The following is a 20,857-nucleotide window of genomic DNA, read 5'->3' as shown; positions in this document are numbered from 1 at the left end:
TCGTTCGTTGTTTGGTGCAGAAAAAATATATTTTTGCTACGGAAACTTGCTTTCTGGTGCGTTTAGTTTCTGCTTTTTGGTGATTTTCGCCAGCTGTGAATTGATAAAACAACCGAAAACATGTTAAACACTAACCTGGTCGTGCCTGTGGTGCTGTGGGGACCGAACACACCTACACACTGTGTGTCGAGTGTGTTCCTGTCACGAGACCAGAAAATCCTTGCGACAGGTTGCTATGATGGACAAATTTGTCTATGGTAAATATTTCGATGCCCACGGGAATGGCCTACTTTTACGAACTTCTTGCCGTTTACTTACAGGCAAGTGGATCCGGAGACGTTGCAGATGACCCCCCGGTGTCTGCTAGTGGGGCACACGGCTCCTGTTCTGTGCCTGACACGGGCATCGATCATTCAGGACAATAATTTCCTAGTCAGTTCGTCGGAAAATGGCGAAATGTGTACCTGGGACCTGGTGGACGGAAAGTGCACCGAAAGCATCAAGATGCCGCAGGTGCACACGAACATCCAGGCATACCACATGGCCAACTGTGACGATATTCGCCTCTTCTGCAATGGATATTACGCGGAAATTATGGTGATGGATCCGTTCAGTCTGGAAGTTTTGTTCTGTCTGAGTTCAAAGGTCAATCCCGATTGGATTTCCGCACTCCATGTGTTGCGCCCATCGAAGCGCAAGGATGACGTTGTGCTGGCCATCACAACTACCGGTACGGTGAAGGTTTGGACGTTGATTGGAAACGAAAACAAGTACTCCGAGCCGATCTACGAGAATGAATCGAAACAAATTCGCTGTCTTAATGCGATCACCATGAACTGCTGCTCGCAGAACCAGCGCACGGTTTTGATCGTGTGTGCAAAATACTGGCAGATCTACGACGCAGGCGATTTTACGGTGCTGTGCAGTGTCATTTCACCATCCGGCGAACGGTGGATGGGAGGCGATTTCCTATCAAACGATCGGGTTATTCTGTGGTCGGACGAAGGAAAGGGTTATCTGTTCCGTTTGCCGGCGAACAGCATACCGGATAATAAGGACTTCCATGGGCCCTCCGTTGGAAAAGATTCGCCGTTCTTGTACTGCATTCTGTCGCAGACAGGTGAAAAACCCCTGTCCTGTCCACCGACGATGAAGCTCGTGACGTCCAATCGCGGCGGTAAAACGCAAAAGTATTTACTTCGCGGCGATTCCGAAGGATACGTCAATATTTGGGCTGTGCCCGACATTTCCATGGAGCAGATAAAACAGATTCAGAATCTGAAACAACATCCTCAAAGTAAGAAAATAATTTTTAAAAAAAATTGCAATAATTTGCTACCAGAATATCCCATTTTTATTTCAGCATTGGAAGCTACTATATGCACCTCTCTGCTAGAGGCATGGAACAAGATGAGTCCTCTTCCAGTGGGAATTTTGGATCAGCTGTACCAAAACAGTGAACCATTGATTAAACTCACCGCAAGCATTTATTTGCCGCAGCAAAGTAGATTGGTGGTGGGTAGAGAAGATGGAAGCATTATCATCGTTCCAGCGACACAAACGGTGATGTTGCACTTACTTCATGGCAACCATCAAAAGTTTATTGGTAGCTATGGACCTATGGAACCAATAGATATTTTAAAACAATATTTAACATGTAATATTGCAATCAACAGATTGGCCACCGCATCAAATCCTGAATGGACATAGTGGGAGAGTCAATTGTCTCCTATGTCCATCGTTGGCGCACTCGCGATACGACAAGTCGCATCTAGTATCAGGCGGAGTCGATTTTGCCGTTTGCCTGTGGGATCTGTACAGCGGAGCACTGATCCATAGATTTTGCGTTCACGCTGGGGAAATTACACAACTGCTTGTCCCTCCGCCCACATGCAGTGTATGTATTACACATTTAAAAATCAAGTCGCATTCAGGACTTAAACACCATTCATCATCCTTTTAGCCTCGCATTCTGAAATGCATCTGTTCCGTCGCATCGGACCACTCCGTCACGCTGCTTAGTTTGCAGGAGCGTAAATGTGTGACCCTGGCAAGTCGTCATTTGTTCCCGGTGGTTTCGATTAAATGGCGCCCACTGGACGATTTTCTTATAGTCGGCTGTTCCGATGGCACCGTGTATGTTTGGCAGATGGAGACAGGTCATCTTGACCGCGTATTACACGGTATACTGGCTGAGGAGGTGCTGAATGCTTGCGACGAAAATACCGGTGAAACGGGAAGCAGCGCTGGATCGACATCAGAAATGGGTCTCGCTAATCCGGCCGTTCATTTCTTCAGGTATAGTTTGAACATTTGTTCTCTGTTAGCATCTCTTCTTTATCGCCATCTCTTGACCACATTCCTACAGAGGTCTAAGACATCGCAATATCAATGCCATTCGCCATGCAACGCAACGCGGAATTCATCAACTCCAACAGTTGCACGCGCATAACAATCAGCATGGAGACTTCCTCATGAAGAATCGCAGCAGCCCGTTGATAATTCAGGGTTTGCGAACCAACCCTAAAGGTACGGTAGATACAGCAGCATTGCGTCGGACGATACAATATAAAAAAATACCCTTTAACATTTTGTAGATGCCGAAAGTCACATTCTTTTCTTTGATATCGAGGGATTAATATTTGAACTGCATGCCGAAGAGTACGCTGCCATGAGCCCCAACACGTTGGAGGTGAGTTTTTAAAAAGCATCAACATTTTATTTATTTTCACAACTAAAAAAAAATTTTCCTACAGGCTGAAGGACTGTTGATTCCGGCTGGCGCTGATAGCCACTCTTCAGATGCTGGGAAGAAAATTTCTGGTAAGTCTGTTTATTTTCTCTCTGCCTGATAAATTTCATCGCTCACTTAGTTAATAATAATCGCCGATTGTTAAGCTGATGAAAATTACCACTTAAAATGATCGCACCAGTCTTCAATCCACGGGTTTACATCGATTAGCATTTATTTGTTTTTCATATCTCTTCTTTCACGCTGCAAATTACTTACTCGATAAAAAATAACTGAACTTACCGTAAAAACGCTAAACTTAACGTGACGCAAAATCATACATTTGAATGTAGATTTCTTTGGACGTGTTAAGAACAAAGCTGGTGACATGGAAAAAATACTTAAAGAAAAGGATAAACACGGTTTGTTACATGCCTTAAAATTACACTAATAATTGATTTCCAGATTTATCAGTATTTTAAACATGATTTACATATGCATGAGGATAACTTGCTTTATTACTGTTTCTGCTCCAAAAAAGTAGTGTATGTGCTAGCCACTCATTTATTTCAGTAGAAATCCTTCTGCAACATTCTATTCCTTGTGTTCGAAATATAGTTATATTTTGTTGTTATTTAAATTATCCATCGTTTTTTTCCTATCAAGTTATTCGAACTATTTTACTTTCGATGATTTTTGTTTTGCAATAATGGCACTGCTTTGAATGTTTTTAGAAAAGTTAGTGATTTTTGCTTTCCATCACTCTGTTTGAGAACAATGCGTTTTGTCACTTTTCAAGCCTGCACTTTTGAAATCGAATTGAAACCTTAATGCGTAGCGATACTTATCTAGTACCCGACTTTTCGTGTTATAAAGGTATCCTCGCCAAAATGAAGGAAGGCGCCGAGAACGTACAAACCAAAGTGCAGGCAAAGCTTGAAAGCGTCGTCAAAAATGTTGGTGAAACGGGCAAAGGTAAGGTTGCAACATGTTTGTAATCTCGGTTGAGTTTTTTTTCTCTTTTGTTTTTCTGTTCCTTAAAAATGTGGCAAATGCGCCATTGCATTTGCCTGCGCTGACGCAAAATGGGGACGAAGGAACGAAATGAATTACGGTTTATACTGATAAAGCGGGTGGTTTGTGTTTATTGAATAATTAATGCAGCGTGCTCCCGTGCCGAGGGATTATTTCCTTATTTATAACCTTACAATTATTCGTCCGACGCAGATGCATCAGACTGCGAATGTTCGCCTGACTTTTGGCCTTCTCCCACCCGTCTGCCTGGGTCGTCTGCCGTGCCAAACGATTCACTGAGTCCGGCTATGACTGAAAGCGAAACAAAACTGGTTGGGACACATCGAGTAGGAGAGAAATAGTATGAGAAACTTACTATCGGCATACTCTTCGTCACTGTGATGATCTTTCCCTGGTTCTACCTCCTCGACAGTGTCATCATGAACTTCTTCTTCGTCTTCCGTAGAACTCTAGCGGTGGAAGAGGAAACACGATATTTGCAAGTGTAAACACTCCGACACGTGTCGAATACACATGTTGAATATTTAACCCACCTGTACAAAGGCAACCAGTGCAAAGCACAGCAAAACTCCAATGATCACCTTACTTGCCATTTTCTATCGTTGCTTTAGTCACTCTAATCTACTCAGATCGCTCGACTGGCACTAAGTGTAGTTTCGCAGATTCGATCGCTTGTCTTTTATACTGCGCCGTATTGAGAACGGTGCGTCTGAATCAACAGATTGCCGCCGGTTATGATTGATTGAGCGCAAATAGTGCGCCGTTTATGCCGACGGGTCTTATAAATACCCCCTTTTCCCGCGAAGCATCATATTCTTTGCTGATAAGAACACGTGCTCTTGCGTCTGAAGGAAACCATTAATATTCTGGCCGTAACTGGTGTTTGCATCCAGTTTATAAATGATGCTGCATTAATTAAAAAAAAAAAAGATAATTGCGATGGAAACCTAATGTATGGCATGGATTTCACTTATTTTTCAAAATATTCGCTGATTTAACTGGGAAAACACAGGATGGTAAGATTATGGCGAATTCACAACACTACTAAACAAAACAGTACAGAAGCCTTCAAATCTTGTTGCCACGGTGTATTTGGCTGGGTGTTTTTCATATGTAATCTTTGGGAATAACGAAAACATCTGTGGGAATTCCTGACACTATCTAGATTCCTCGGACATTTCGAAGAAAATTACACCTCGTATGGAATAACGAAAACAACTGTGCGATTTCTTGACATTATTTAGATTCCTCGGACATTTCGAAGAAAATTGCACCTCGCATGGAAGCTACCCACGTGATGGAGGTAGCCCAGTTGCTGCTATCGTTGATACACTCCTGGGGCCTCGATCCACACTTGGACAAAGTGTGTGAAACTCAGTTGGGTTTGCTACGACCTATGGTGAGCAAAACGAATAGCAAAAATGGCACCGAACTAAGGCAAGAGAGATAGTCGCATCACGCAAGGAACATGCTTTCGTTTACAGATTCCAGTTTCGTTTGGCGTACTGTCGAAGGGTGGCTATATGTCGCTGCTACTACCGACCTGGCAGAATAATATCGTTATCAATTCGACTGCGGAAGAGCTTAAGACGGTAGCGATGACGCCTGAGCAGTTTCGACGCGAGGGCCTGACGAAGTTGTTTACCGCACGCCTGCATTGGGAGCTAAGCACAACGCTCACCTCGAACCATCTGCTAGCGATGGTGGCGATGTCCAACACGCTGATGTCGATGAACATGGCCACCTTCGTGCCGGAGCAGGAGCGAGCTCGCAAGTTGCACCGTCAATCGACCCGTGCGACTTGGAGTAACAACGAGGAAGAGCAGGAGGAAGCCTTCACCCAGCAGCAGGCCCAGATCAAGCAAGGATGGAGTCTGCTCTCGACGCACCACTGCTTCCTGCTGCCGGAAAAAATTGACGCACTTGATGCGAACAATTTTAAGCGCCCCCAGGTGGAAATGATGGCCCGTCGGTGGCAGCATCACTGCCTTGAGATCCGTGAAGCGGCTCAGCAGCTGCTGCTGGGAGAACTGGGACGAATGGGGAAAAAGGGTCGCAAGCAGCTGGTTGAAAGCTGGGCCCAATATTTACCGATGTACACGCATACCGAACCGATCGCACAGCAGGCCCCCGGTGGAGGACAATCGAACGCGGGATCCCCTACCTCCAGCCCAACCGGGCAGCCGGGACTTGAGCACGAAGAAGAATCGGAAGAGGAGGAGGAAGTCGTTCGCAAGCCATCGAGTTTGGCTGAGCTGAAACGCAAACAAACGACGGCCGTCGTACTGCTCGGTGTAATTGGGGCGGAGTTTGGGCAGGACATTTCCGCCACCGATGGTAAGCGCAACAACGAGAACCGCCGGAAAAGCTCCGTGGTCGAAGGTTTCGGTATTGGCAACAACAATCTTGCCCGTTCGACTTCGATGGCACTGACCCACCTGCTGCTAGCGCCACCGACGCAGAAGCTTCCGGCTTACACGCCACTGCGCCGTGCTGCTATCGATTTGATCGGACGCGGCTTCACCGTGTGGGAACCGTACATCGACGTGAGCAAGGTGTTGCTTGGTCTGCTGGAGATGTGCTGCGACTCGAACCGGCTGATACCGAGCCTGAACTACAAGTTGCCGCTCACACCACAGGCCGACGCCTGCCGCACGGCTCGGCACGCGCTACGGCTGATCGCGACGGCTCGCCCGGCTGCCTTCATCACTACGATGGCGCGTGAGGTGGCCCGCTACAATACGCTCCAGCAGAATGCTCAGGCGATAAGCGTCCCCATAACGCAATCGGTACTGCATCGGGCCAAACGGGAAATTCTACAATGCGTCGAAATGCTCATCGACAAGATGCAGACCGAGATAGCTAATCTGCTCGTAGAGGTAAGATGGGCGATGAACTGATTGGATGGTGTAATTCGCTCAGTATTTTTACATTACGAAATGTTTTGCACACGTGTAAATGATGATTCCGTTTTTCTTAGGTCATGGACATTACCCTGCACTGTGTTGATTCTGGAGACCTCAAGAATAAGGGTCTAGCCGAGGTCAGTCCACTGATGTGCAAATTTAACCAAGTTTCACACTGCAGTGCTTCACGTCGTATTGCCGGTAAGCTGCGTTATCTTCATTATTTTTACATTTACGGTTTTTTTGGGCAGTTCGCTTTGTTCTGCAAATTCTCTTTCTTCTGATGAGTTGAGTACTTGAGCCGTATCTATCTTCCGGTATATGCTTTTAACAGGATGATTAAATATGTAATTAAGGGAATTATTAATAATCCTATAAATCTTGATTGCAAAATTTGTAGGGCTGTCGGTAATTTTACTTGCATAATGCGTTAAGAAATGAGTTAAGAATCTCCATTTCGGTGTTCGATTTCGGTATATGGCTACAATTATACTATCAATATCCCTTGATTATGGCTCAATATTTCCTCAAAGTTTTTATTTTAAATTTGTTTTGATTTTCAATATACACTGCTATATTGTTCTCTAATCTTTCCGCTTAGTTGGAGCGAGTAATGGACACTTGGCGATCTACGAACTACGGCAGAACAAGTGCCAGATGATACCGGCCCACACCAAGCCGGTGACGGCATTGGCCTTCAGCCCGGACGGCAAATTTTTGGTAAGCTACTCGTGCACCGAAAATCGGTTGTCCTTCTGGCAGACCAGTGCCGGTATGTTCGGTCTGGGACAGTCGCAAACGCGCTGCATAAAGGGATACTCGACCGCACCGATACCGGACGTCGCCCGGCTCAACCCGATGCGACTGGCCAAGCTGATCTGGATCAACAATCGCACCGTGACGCTCATGTTGGCCGATGGGTCTGAGACAAGATTTAACGTGTAAACCTCACCCGCCCTTGCTAAAGTGACCCGCAACCCTTCATACCTTTCTTCAGCTGTTGGAAAGCTTATATTATTCTGTTGTGCGGCCGTGTTAGAAAATATACTGTTGAGTTGTTGGTAAGCCTCCTATCCATTATTGTGGCGAGGCAATCGTCAGTCTAATGTCCACTAGAAAGTATTGATTGATTAGCGTTATAAACCCTAACATCCATGTCAGCTGAGCTGGCAAATAAAGAGGCGATTGGCCTCGGGACAGTCACAATGTGCATCGTCATCATCTTGCGGGTGAAATTCGAATGGCTGAAAAAAACCAGAATAATAAATAGCTCCACTAAGACAAAAGTAAACACTGATGGTATAGAGGAAGAGAACGCCATCTGCATATTACGGACTTGAACAGGAACATTGCAAATAGTCGAAACCATGTTTCAAATAGGGATTGGCGTAAAGCATAATTTTCCCCGTACTCTTGCTGCTAGTCTATCTGCCTCTATTTAGCTTCCCTTCGAATAACACACCAAGGTTATTCTTGTTAGCGAATACCCGCGGTTAGCAAAAATACCCGCGCAAAGCTAAGACGGAGGAGAATATGAGAGAAGAAAAACCACAATAAGCGTAAAAGGAAACCCACGGAGAAGGTATAAGAGAAGACATTTCATCTATTCAAATGATGGCACGTTGAACTTATGTAATTATGCAAATTCGATTGTCTTTCTTTTCCTTTTCGAGGAAGAACCCGAAACTCTGGATGATTACCTTCTATGGTTTCGGATTTTTTGGATAATAAGCCAGCATCGGTCGTCCAGTTTGTGACCTATATTCCGAGCTTTCCTGGGCGGTTCTTATCCCTACCCGCTCAAAGTGATGTTTCCTGTTGCGATCTCGCCGGGGATATAGGGGGTCGTCAAAAATACGTGTACATTTCCTGGATTACCGCGGATCGTGCCCGTTCGCTTGTGACCTAGATCATCTGGGGCCAATCTTGAAATGGATGGGCGGATGCTGCTGGTCCCCGGTCATGATTATTATTTTTGGTTTTTGCTTCTCTCTATAGAAGTTTCTCGCTAATTTTGCACACACAATCATACAAAGCCGAAACATGTCAAAGGAAGTATTAAAAATACAAAAAATACGGTTCATGCAAACCTCTCCTTTTTTACCAATCTGTTGAACACTAATATTGTTCAATTTTTGTTACGCATATGTTTATTCTACCGCATGTTATTCCATTTAAAACTAGTTTAACTCCATTAGTGTTCGTTGGATCGTGGAGTATGTGAGGATAAATAAGAGGAAAAAAACTATATACCGTAAAATAAACCGAAAAAAATAGAATGGACTTAACATAAGTAAAACAAAGAATAAATCTTTCCCACAAAGTGTTTTACCCTATTGTAAACAATGACCGTCTCTATGCTATGTTAAATAATATTATCCCGTATTCATGCAATACCTACCGTAAGTGTGTAATTTATTTGTTTTAATATATGAAAGTATATGATGTAATATTATATCGTACCAACAATAAACCATTGAAATGAATGCAAAAGACAATGCATAATTATTAATGAGTTTATTATTTCATTATACGTAAGTTGAATGAAACTATCTCTTATTTTAGTTAATATAATTTTAAATTTTGAATTCAGATAAACCATGTTTGAATTAGGATTATGAGTTAGGTTTGAACTACAACGTGTTTCATAAAGAACTCAATTTAAGCCAAATAATTGTTGTTAATGTTACACGTTACATACGTTGTTGTGAATAACGAATCTAGCACTTATTGGAAATAAGTTATTTTTCGTTAAATTGCTCATATTTTCACATTTTCTAGCGAAGCCGAGAACTATGCAAAATTCAAGAATGAAATGTGGTCTTAAACTATATTTGATTAGCATATTATACCTTAACAGTATATAATTTTATTATTTCTATGTAGAAATATAAGAATAACTGTATTTATAACGTTTCGTATTTATATGCCTAGTGACCTTTTTGTTGTTTTTTTCGTCTGGATCAATGTAAATAGTGTCCCGATGATTTACCAAATGAAATTTTGAATTTTGATCTCACAAAATAATGTGTTTGGGGGCATGCAAGTTTTAATGAAACATGATTTGTCCCTAATATCCCTTGCCTAGACGAGTTAAATAAATTACCGCTTTCTTATCGTTCAACGATGTTGACAAATCATTATCTTGTTCCAGTTCGCCACCTTAATTGTCCCACCATTGATCGACGAAAAGAGTATTGTAGTGCCATTTTGCTGCATGTGTTTTCACCAAATGCTCATGGATGCATGTGGCCGCTTTTCCGAAGCTGTTACACGTCGTTTATTACCTGCTTGAGAGTACGCATTTGGTAATGCACGAACAATCGTACGAGTGTGTGTCTTCGTGTGGAGTTGTGCAGGAAAAATCGCCATCATTTAACCGTTCGAGTTTGGTTTCTTGACTTACCGAACAAAGTCAATGTCCTCGCGGGCTGAGATATGGAATTTAAATCCAGCAAATTAGATTTCACATTTTCCTCTTGTGTCCTTTGTGGAGCGGTTGGATGTGAGTTTCCAGTTATTTTTTTAAATTTTATTTTAGCTTCTTACTCTTTCCCAGCATTTGGTTAGCCCTCGACCTCGTGGTTTCTTCTGCATCGGCAACAACGACCAAAGCCTCACCATCATCTGTTAGGGGCATTCTTCGATCAAACTAATCGGTCGATTGAATCTGGACTAATCCACCAGCCCGTGACCCGTTGCGGTAGCCGGCACCAGAAACCAGGAATTGATATTTTATGGCCCAATTATAGAGTCTTCGGTCCGGTTAATGCGCTTCTAGATCGCGACCTCGTCTTCTTGAACTTCTTTGCAGGTGACCAGAAAACAAGCGGACGGCGCGGAGGGAACCGTTTCGTTTGTACCGGAGATGTAGCCAAAAGGTAGGTTAAGAGGATAATCCTCCTTTCCTCCCTCACTCCAAACAGAGGATGAATGTTGACCATTGTGGGTTTTTCGAAAGGAATAAAGCCAATCTCCGACGCGTTGTTGGTGCACTTTAGATTAGTGCATTTACTCCGCAGTAAAACTTCCCGGAGAACTGGGAAAGAAGAGAAAAATCGTTCCAAGTGTCGTTCGACCTAGATTTCACATTCTGGGGTAGGTCAGGGAGTAAACTTGAACTTAGTAGAGTCCAGCGCTCGAAAGTGGAACCTTCGCTTGCAGGGCCTTTCGCGGCAGGGACACGAATTCACCAAAGCTCAGCTGACTCGTAGCCCTTCGGGCACAGCCGACGTTGGCACAGTGAACTTGAATGAGAAATCTCCTGGGTTTCTCCGACTTACCCTTGACCATCGACGGACGATCCAGCAGAGAGCAAAAGAGTGCTCATGTTCGGTGCAGGAAATTGCAACGATAACTTTCTCACTTTTCCTATGTCGCGCATGCAATTGAATGAAGAGAAACAACGGTCAAAAAAGATCGATAAAGCGAAACAAACAAAAACTGGTACAACAAGATATCATGCTTAAGGAGAAAAAGATTATCACATCATCTTCACCGTGTCATCCGTTCACCCTTCATTCCCGGCTCCCGGATGGCTGTGGTCGTGAATGGAAATGTAAATACTACGCTCATCTGCTCATCTGCCATCCATCCGTCCATCCGGCCGGTTCGTCCGGCATCCGGTCCACGAGATCCACCTCCGAGCCGGGAGGCTGTTAACCTCACGCGCCTTCGGTGTCCGGAAAAGGGCAAAGGGATTGGCTCCATCGTCGCCTAACTGGGAGCGCAAGTTACACGAAAGACTTCAACGCTCCCCGGACCCTGTTCTGCCAGCGACGAAACTCAAGCCGAAGGGTGAATGAATGCCGTTGTCCCGCATGCATTCCCGTTCGAAAGAAAAGGAGTCGTCCGACGAAGTGAGGAAAATGTTTTTTATAAAATGATTGGTGGTGCGCACGGTGCGCCCAACCGTCCCTCACGCCATCCTGTCGGCCAACGGGAAAGATGCTTCGTGTTTCTCTCTCGCTCTCACTTTGCCTTCTTTGCAGTTGACTGGATCATTCCGGCGCGTATTTGATCTCGCTCTTCTTGATTCGTGTGGAGTAAAAGCGGCGAATAACATCGTCTTTCACCCGGGACAGAGGCTTTCCCGGTTCGGCCGTGGAACGGGTTGCGTGCAGTCGTGATTCAGACGGCAAGCGAAGTGGTCCATTTCTCCAATTTCTCCCCTTCGCAAAGGTGAACCATCGCACGCGGGTGGAACCATCCAGATCGTGGCGTTGAGTCGTGCGGGCTCAGTGTGTCGAGTTGTAGAAATTATTGCACACCAATCGGCGGTGTACCAGCTTGTCGCAGTGCTATTTTGTTTACCAAGTGAAAGTGTGATCTTACTCGGGGACAATTTTGTACCCATTGGCCACGACACTGTACGTTTCCGAGTCGTTTGGCGACCGAACGTTGCTTGCTGGAAAAAAAATTATTAAAATACCAATCGCGACACCACACTTCAGCACCAATAGGACCGGAACAATATTTGCGTAGTAAACACAAATAAACGAAGCTAAAAAATCGAGACGTGACGCCCATCTAGAGAGAAAGCTTTAAAAAAAGGAAGCGATTCATCTGAGGAAACGGAATCGGCGTGAAAATAAGATACACATTTGTAGCAAAATGAAAAAATTGTTGTTATTCCTCCTACTGACCTATTTTTGCTCCACGGTTTTGTCGGCCAGCATTTTGGGTAAGACCACGTGTTAAATATCGACAAACAAAATGATGTGACTAATCTAGTAGTTGATGTGTTGGTCTGGCAGTAAAAACTATTAATTATTTTATTATTTTTCCTTCACTAAAAACACAACGATTTAGTATTTTACTTTTTTATATGTTCTGCATAAAACTTTAAATTAGTAGATAAGCTAATTTCTTTAAAGTCACACATCTTTAAATGGTATGTTGTTTGAAAATACCTGATACACGTTAGGTTCAATCTTATTCTAAATTTGTCTATAATCCGTTGAATCAGGATTGTATTAGATACTTATATTGCCTGTTTAGCCCTATCCAAAAGATATAGATTTTAGTGCAATTCCGGTTCTTATCTATAAGAACTTCACATTGTTAAATTTTGCAATATTTTACTTTGTTTCGTTCCTCATCATCATCATCAAGATAACATTTTTAAATCAGTCTTTTAAATGTGGTAATACGTATGACATTATGTTCTTGCGCAGCGCGCATATTTTAAAGTATTAAATTAAATTAGTTTAAAAAAGGCTTGATTACCGTCAAATAAAATGTACTGTATCATGTGAGGATAAATAGCTTCGATATTCTACGTCCTAAACGTAAGCTCGAAGCGTAACAGACAACACGTGGAACGAATAAAAATCATGTACATTTAAGCAATTCTGTTATAGTCATAAAATATGTTATTTTAATCAAAGTATATTTATCACTCTCGCAGACTACCTGTCCTTAGCAACCGATGAGGTAGAAGCAAAAGACGAAGAAGTTGGCCCCAGCAATTGCTTGTGCAATGGGCCATCTTGCATTTGCTGTATCGATTTCAACATGACACTCATCGATCTCGGTGGACCCGGTATGAATTAATAATGCAGGGTTTTTTTTTATTTGAACTGATATGGTAGGGCTTATTATAACTATAACTTTACCTTTACGCAGGCTGTGTCCGACTAAAGTACCTCTCGGCGGACGAGGGTATCGCACTGAACGTATCCTACGGTGATAGCGTCCTGCACAGCCAACGCGTCAAGGGTCCGGATCCGCCACCGACGTGCCTGAATGTGTTCTCGAGCCTCGCGCAAATGTGTGCCCGTTTTAGCGAACTGTTGCCTACGGATGAAGGTTTGCGCGGTTGCCTCCAGCTTGAGCCGATGCTGCTCGGAGACGTGCAGATCGAGCTTCCACTCGGTTGCTTCCGGATGGGCCCGAAAGGCATGGAGGTGATTAAATCGGCCGAAGAGCAGATAAAGGAGCAGATTCCCAGTGAAAGGTAACTGTGCGCGCTGTGGGCAGAACTAACGAAACCGATCGGTCACAGCACTTATCGTTTCTCGGTTGATGTCGTATTTTTCAGCGAGGAAACGCCTGCAACGACGCTCGCGCCAGCGGTGGAAGAGAAACCAGCGGCACCAGCGGGCAACAGTACATCGGCGCTTTCGCTGCTGGACAACATTTCCACTGCCGACATACTGGCGGCGGTCAGTGAATCGACCGATGAGGGTATTGCGATGATTTCCAACTGGCTCGGTCTGTCGGTAAATAGTGTGCAAAAGCCAGCCGCTGCCGCTGCTGGGGCAACGGAAACGGAGAGCTCGACTACTCCCGAAGGCGACAGTGATAAGAAGGAAGAGGAAGAAGAATAATGCCGCCAAAAGCGGACTTCAATTTAAAACAAGACGAAGCATCTCGCAAGAGTTTTCTCAGTTTCTTAATAAAACTAGTATTAATAAAATAAGTTATATTTTACCAACCGTAATCGGGTCAACAAGATGAAAGATGATGTGAGGCGAACGCTAAAATAAAATAAATAACAACAGACGATGGCGAATGAAGCCTAGTTCTTTTTCAAATCAATGTTCTGAAATTTATTATTTTACTCTTTCCTCTTTCTTTTCTTTGACCTTATCGAAAGGGAAACAATTAAGCTGCATGAAGTAGACAGTAAGAGTGCTGCAGTAAAAATATACAGAGTACCGTCAGTGGTATAACTTCCTATCGGATGAAGTAAATATGCGAGCCACGCGAATACACGCGAAACATCGCTAGTGATTGCAGTTTATTGTTTGAGAGAAATAAGTGTAAGCGACATGCTTGATTTACGACCCTATGTTTCGCACATCTGACAGGGCAAACGCTACAATAACCGGCGTCTTTCGGTATACCCTCGCGCCAGTATGTTGTATAAACTCTTCACCCGATCTTCACATTTGGCGGCACAGTTTCGGGGCAGATCTTGAAATCGTAGGTAATATGCTTTCGGATGTTTTGCCGCCGTACGGTCGTTTAATTTCAGTCACTTTCAGAATCTTATGCTAACAAATTTAAAAACTGTACTGAAAGGTGCAGTTGCAAAAAAAAATAGATATTTAAATGATTCAGAAAATAATAGTAGAATATGTAGGTCCTTTATGTAGAAATAGAGAAACTACATAATATTGATTCTTATTGAGAGTAGAAAGAATCGTTCACTACAGCTTTGTAGCCACAAAAACAGAGTTGCAATCTGTTAAAGTTACAAAAAAAATCATAAATCGATTTACACTTCAACGCACCGAAAAAAACTAATTCACTCGTTAGTCTTTTAATGACTATTGTATCTTACACCGAGTAGAGTTCTCGATATAATTTTGTCTGTTACTTTCGTGTTCTTCCATTAGTTGCTAACATTCGCCGCGCTTTCGTCAACTACAGTGCTACTGTCCATGGTTGTATCATTTTGCTTCCAATGCTCCCCCTTAACTGCTTCCAGTTCGCCGTCAATGTGTTCCTTCTTCGATAGTTGGCTTTCATTGGCGAGATCGCCAATGGGAGGAATGTCTACAAAACCAAAAACAAAAAAGATAAAATGCATGTTTGGTTACAGCGGCAGCATCCGGCAGAGGAATCGTTAGTGCAAAACAAAATAAAACTACACATGCACATACCTGATTCGTCCACGATCATATACACCTCTTTCGTTGAAAGATGACACGTAGCTTTTTCGAATTTTTCCACCTCCTTGTTAAACCATTCCCAAAAGGGACCAGTGTTTTCTGGGGCTTGGCAAATGGCCTGGAAAGCAATAAAAAATGATGAACTTAGGGAAGAGTTTTCCTCGAATGAAAGTAAATAATTTTCATACCTTGAACTGATTATAAATTTGGTCCGCCTTCTGCCGGATCTGCTTAGCTTGAATATCAAACTCCAACTTTTGTTCCTCGTTCATTTTCCACGCCTTTGCGTTACCGACATATTTCCGTAACCTCTTCATAGTCTCCACGCAGTTGGGATTCTTTTTCAGCATGGTCTTCGTTACCTTTAGCTCTATTGTCGATAAACGGCGTAGCAAGTTTCGCAGGAGCAACGAAAAACGCGCGTTAAAATTTTATTATTTGTTCATTGTTAATTTTACCTACTTTCATATTCTTCCATCAGCTTGTAGCACCGTTCCGGGTCTGCGCTAGCCAATTTTACCGAAGCTTTGATTTCCATATTAAGATCGGCGAACTCTTTCTCCAGACTCAACAAGTACATTCGCTCATCGTGAATTGATCCTATGACAAGAAATTAATTTAACAAAAAGAATTAAATATGCTGCACATTCCAGGAACCTTTCTCGAGCAACTACCTTTATCGAAGGAGTCCAACTTTTTCCCCAGTATCTGCTGCTTGTTAGCTGAAACCTTTTTTTCCTTCGGTAAAGAAGAAATCAACGTTTTCTTCTTCGCTGGTGGTCCTGTTAGGACTCCATCTTCCTCGTCGCCATCAAGGAATCTCTTCATCTTAATCTTGCGTCCACTTCTGCTGACGACGAGCTCTTTTGAATCAGCATCCTGATTCTCCATACTGTCCTGCAACGGCGGCTGGTATTTGGGGGACGACTCTACAGACACTAGTTTTTGTGCACCATTTCCTGTGGCCATTAACGTGGGAGAACTCGTAGCAACAACCGATCCGACCACCTTTTTGCTAGGCTTCGGGGTTGCAATCGACTTTCCGTCCCGTATCGACTTGTTGGGCGCTTGTAGAGTAACAGTTTTGTCCGGTTGGTACATCGAGTCATTGCTTTTCATATTTACCGTCACATCGAGCATGGTAGAGTTTGAGGAAACGAGAGAATCGCCAAATGATACCTAAATGTGGGATATTATCATGAGCATGGCACTGAATTGCAATGGCTATTTTAGGAACGTTTGTATTACCTGTTCGGATGTGTTCATTGACAGCTCCTGTGCCGCCAGCTCATCGACACCCGACTGTACGGCGGCTACATCAAATGAGAGCTAGAAAGAAGAAAACGAATTAATCTCTTTGATAAACATTATTCCTTCATAATTTGATGCATATTTAACCGCAACTTTTTCCAGTTATGTTTTTCTTATATTGATCGATAACTATTATCATTCAATACTAAATGCTCTACGAAAAATTTGAGGCGCCAAAGGCAACAAAAAATATTACGCAAGTGAATTTTGCTTTCTAGAGCAATGGACCAAATATTCGCAGTACTACCCGCTTGCCGCACCATCCGGCGTGATCTCTCCCACGGACGACACCAGCGCACACCACTACCACGAAACATTACTTACGGGGCTCGGATCTTCTCCGCTCAGCGCAGATTCTATCTGTTCCATGGCTTCCTTGAAACCCTTACGTTTCATAATTTTCTCGGTGGCAAACTTTTCCTTCGACGCTTCGTATGGGAACAGGTCTTCCACTTTGATGTTGGCGCTAAAAAAACAAGGAAAACGTACGCGGTTCCAACCAATACAAAACATCGTGGTAAAACAGCACAGCCATCGGCTTTATCCGTCCTGGCGGAAGTGGCTTGATCATGCTATTCTGCTGTGTCAATACTCACGTTTCGCCTGTTCCGTAGAAGTAGACATTGTATTTGGTCTTGTCAATCCTCATGATCTAGGGTTAATGCAGTAGAAAAGCAAGAAGGCGACCAGAAATTAACGAAAAGAATCTCTTTACGTACCCTCCGACAGGGGACGCCATACCGTGTAGGCTTTACGGGGTTCTTCGAAGCACCCTGAGTTCCATTTCGCTTACCTTGGCAGGCCAAGGCGGGTAGCCTTTGACTTTGGCGAACACCAAGTCGCCTATCTTGAACGATTTTTTCGACGCCACCATTGTTGCTCAGGGACGCGTTTGTTTATGCGGCGATGAATGCAGAAGAAAATGCTTACACACCGTCAACTTATTCCGGCGTTCGATGACGCAGTTCGCACTGCTTCGATGCTAGTTTGAAGATTGCTTTTGCTCCAAATTGTAAATCGCCGCGTAACTGGATTCCGCTGCGTATCGTCCCTTGCGCTCACAAACACAATACGTTTCTGTGCCAAACACAACTGTCCATTTCCATACAAAATGACATATGACAAACGTCATAGCATTTCCCCGGCTGTGCTAGTGGTCGGAAGAGGAATAAACAATGAACAAATTGATAACAGTTTTTCCGCGAATATAATTTTATTTTCATAATTACAATCATCCTATGTTGCCGATACATAGAAGATTACAGAATTTTGAACGAAATTCTTTTTTCTATACCAAAATTTTGCTCAGATTTGCTGGTTTTAGGATTCGTAAACGTTATTGGTAGCAGGTATCAGGGTTAAATGCCGTAGAACCGTTACAAACCGGTTGAAGAGACCCATCAACGACCCGATATGCGCATACATTCAAACACCAATTCCGCCACAACCGCGTGTTATACACGATTTTTGTGCGGACTCACCAATCCAACGACCAACCGGTCTGCCCTTGCACTAACACATTCTCACATTTGTACCGTTTTCTACCGGGAATATGAACTTCATCAGGTAACCCTGTGTGTTTGAAAATTAATTTCCTTCGACAAAACTGTTGGCCTCGAAAGGAGCTTTTCTATAGGATGTTATTATAAATTTGTTCTAACTATCAAGATACGAAGTACAAACAAACTAACTATTCTGACCAAAACCAAAGTTCTTTGTGCAAAACGAATCGAGCAGGTAGCTTCCCAACGAGAAATTTTGAATTCTCTTCAGAACTGCCCGCTCTTCTTTTGAGAATTCTTTTACCCCTTCTTTTGCAGCAGATTTCCTATGCAATCTTGGATGTAAAACGACTTCTGAAAAGAAGGGTAAAATAATACTCTTAATACTTGCGGGACACCGCAAAAGAGAACAGTTTTGACAACGTGACTGTGCGTTTATAACACCTCCCAACGAGAAATTTTGGCGTTATTTTGGGGTAAAAGAATTCTCTTGAGAACTGATCGCTCTTCTTTTGAGAATTCTTTTACCCCTTCTTTTGCAGCAGATTTCCTATGCAATTTTGGATGTAAAAAGACTTATGAAAAGAAGGGTAAAACAATTCTCTTAATACTTGCGGGACACCGCAAAAGAGAACAGTTTTGACAACGTGACTGTGCAACGTGTTTATAACACCTATTTCTGACTATACGCGCAAAAAACATATACCCATTCGTAGTAGATTATATGAGCTGGGTTCAGGATATCTTTTCTTTCCCAAAATAATTATTTTCATGCAGGAAAATATTTTTGATTGGTTTATTATTTTGATACATCGATAATATTACATGCACATCGTCCGCTTCGGAAGGCAATCAGGGGAAATGTTCAGAAATCGTCCGACGCCTCCTCTGGTTCGTGCTGGCAAACAGCGACCACGGATCGTAGCAGGCTCCTTCGATGTACGATGTGCAGCACCACTCCGCCATGGCCAGTGAAAACACGTAGAATGCATTGATGATTATTTCAAGCCGCTTCTTCTTCCTTGTCGAGACCCTGAAATGTGTAAAAAGCACGGACAAATCATCATCAGTAAGAACTCTCTGCTGTGGGTTCTTACACACGTACTTACTGTCTGATGTGAGTTAACACGACCCCGGTTAACCACCCCGAGTCGGTCGATCCAAGCGCTGCTATCGAACACTGGCCACCGATACTATTGAGGCTATTATGATCCAGTTCCGCGTTATTGCTCGAAAGTTTCCGCATATTTGCTCGAATAGCAACCTGGGTATTTATACAAGTATTTCAAGGTATATAAATATATAGTTTTTAACAAGTTTCGAGCACTTTGATTTTTAATCAATTTTCAAAACGATCGAGTTATTGGTGTGTTTTATACTATGGCTAATTGGCTAAATAAATCAAAGTGACTTGGTAAATACCAAGATCCATAGAACCCACATATGCTACGGACACATACGGTCTATAGAGATCCATCGACCAGGAGGTGCTTGAAACTGCTCGACGATAACGACGCGCGTCGTTTCGTATCCGCGCATCGTCTCGACACGCAGGTGGCGTCGTTTTGGATCGTCGAGACGCCCAGCCATTTTTTCGCTTTTTTCAAAGTGTTGTTTACCTTTTGTATGGGCCAGCGTCGAGAAGTTTATCGTTTCCGCGCTTCCAATCATAATACCCTCATATGTTACGGGGTCCACACTACAGAGCGACGTCGCCTGACAGGCGCTGAACTCCATGCAAAAAAAACCTAGCGCGATTCGCGCGACATCGCGCAAGGTTTTTTTTTGTATGGAGTTCAGCTCCTGTCAGGCGACGTCGCGCTGTAGTGTGGACCCCGAGTAAGGACGTAATATTTTTCTATCTATCCGTATTTTGGAGAAAATTTACCACGGCAGAGAGAGAGTTACGCAGATGCCACTAACACACAGACAATTTTTCACGCACACAAATGCGCATATCTGATGTCGCCACAAGGCTCGCACGAAGCTCGAGGGGTCATTTATGTGAGCTTCGAATTGATTACTCGCAAAGCAGAGCAAACTATGCAGTAGTGATGGGTAAATTACACAAAAAATCGGAACCGCTTCCGAATGACTCCACCAATATCGAAAGCGGCTCCGTAAGGTAGGTGCAATACTCCGAGCTTGGAACCGTTCGGAGCCGTCCGGAACCGTCCGGAGCCGCTAGTCGGCAGCCGGAGCCGTCGGAGCCGTTGGAGCTATCGGAGCCGTCCGGAGCCGTCCGGAGCCGTCAGGAACCGTCCAGTGCCGCTAGTCGGCAGCCGGAACCGACCGGAGCCGGAGTCATTCGGAGCCGTGGAATCGGGACGGAATCGTGGGTTTTACTAAGCCGGAATCGGAGCCGGTTTAAAGATGCTCGGAAGCGGTTCCGGACGGTGGGTGCGGTTCCGAGAACCCATCACTACTATGCAGTGCCAGCTCTGACGCAGAGCTAATAATTGTGAATACCGTGGAACAAGCACTGACTCTAGAAAGAAAGTAACTTTTCTGCTTGAAACGTTTCTTTCTTTCGATTTTTTGTGTTTTAAAAATTGGTGCACGCTCAACAAGGTTATTGCATCCAACACTAGTCCGATCTGGTTTTTCGGATAGCAGAAACACGGTAAAGCATCACGGAACGCGACAGCCAAAAGAAGAAAGAAAAATACGCTCCGAGCTGTCGAACTTCACTGAACAAAAGGGTAAGCGAAAATATTTTTTTTGCGTGTCTGTTCCTTGTGCATCGCCCAC

The 20,857-nt window shown here is 43.7% G+C and overlaps 3 protein-coding genes across 3 annotated transcripts; 2 read left to right on the top strand and 1 right to left on the bottom strand.

Annotated features, from left to right (window-relative positions):
- Positions 1–107: 107 nt before the first annotated feature.
- Positions 108–7,920, top strand: LOC131281390 (WD repeat-containing protein 7). The gene is made up of 14 exons (XM_058310756.1): positions 108–257; positions 321–1,297; positions 1,364–1,606; positions 1,677–1,897; positions 1,964–2,298; positions 2,369–2,529; positions 2,598–2,692; positions 2,757–2,823; positions 3,085–3,153; positions 3,608–3,706; positions 5,011–5,165; positions 5,251–6,645; positions 6,747–6,873; positions 7,274–7,920. The coding sequence occupies exons 1-14, from the start codon at positions 121–123 to the stop codon at positions 7,615–7,617; spliced, it is 4,425 nt and encodes a 1,474-aa protein (XP_058166739.1). The 5' UTR covers positions 108–120; the 3' UTR covers positions 7,618–7,920.
- A 4,365-nt stretch (positions 7,921–12,285) lies between these two features.
- LOC131282117 (uncharacterized) lies at positions 12,286–14,003 on the top strand. Its single transcript, XM_058311552.1, has 4 exons — positions 12,286–12,355; positions 13,082–13,216; positions 13,300–13,630; positions 13,715–14,003. The coding sequence occupies exons 1-4, from the start codon at positions 12,286–12,288 to the stop codon at positions 14,001–14,003; spliced, it is 825 nt and encodes a 274-aa protein (XP_058167535.1).
- A 396-nt stretch (positions 14,004–14,399) lies between these two features.
- Positions 14,400–17,721, bottom strand: LOC131281816 (PC4 and SFRS1-interacting protein-like). Its single transcript, XM_058311206.1, has 9 exons — positions 17,398–17,721; positions 17,201–17,256; positions 16,929–17,070; positions 16,542–16,622; positions 15,968–16,472; positions 15,756–15,893; positions 15,482–15,663; positions 15,285–15,411; positions 14,400–15,177 (listed from the first exon to the last, which is right to left on the bottom strand). The coding sequence occupies exons 1-9, from the start codon at positions 17,476–17,478 to the stop codon at positions 15,014–15,016; spliced, it is 1,476 nt and encodes a 491-aa protein (XP_058167189.1). The 5' UTR covers positions 17,479–17,721; the 3' UTR covers positions 14,400–15,013.
- Positions 17,722–20,857: the final 3,136 nt, after the last annotated feature.

Source organism: Anopheles ziemanni, chromosome 2, assembly GCF_943734765.1.
Source record: "Anopheles ziemanni chromosome 2, idAnoZiCoDA_A2_x.2, whole genome shotgun sequence".
Classification (NCBI taxonomy): Eukaryota; Metazoa; Arthropoda; class Insecta; order Diptera; family Culicidae; genus Anopheles; species Anopheles ziemanni.
The sequence above is the reverse complement of the archived record's forward strand: the minus strand, read 5'-3'. Positions and strand labels throughout refer to the sequence as shown.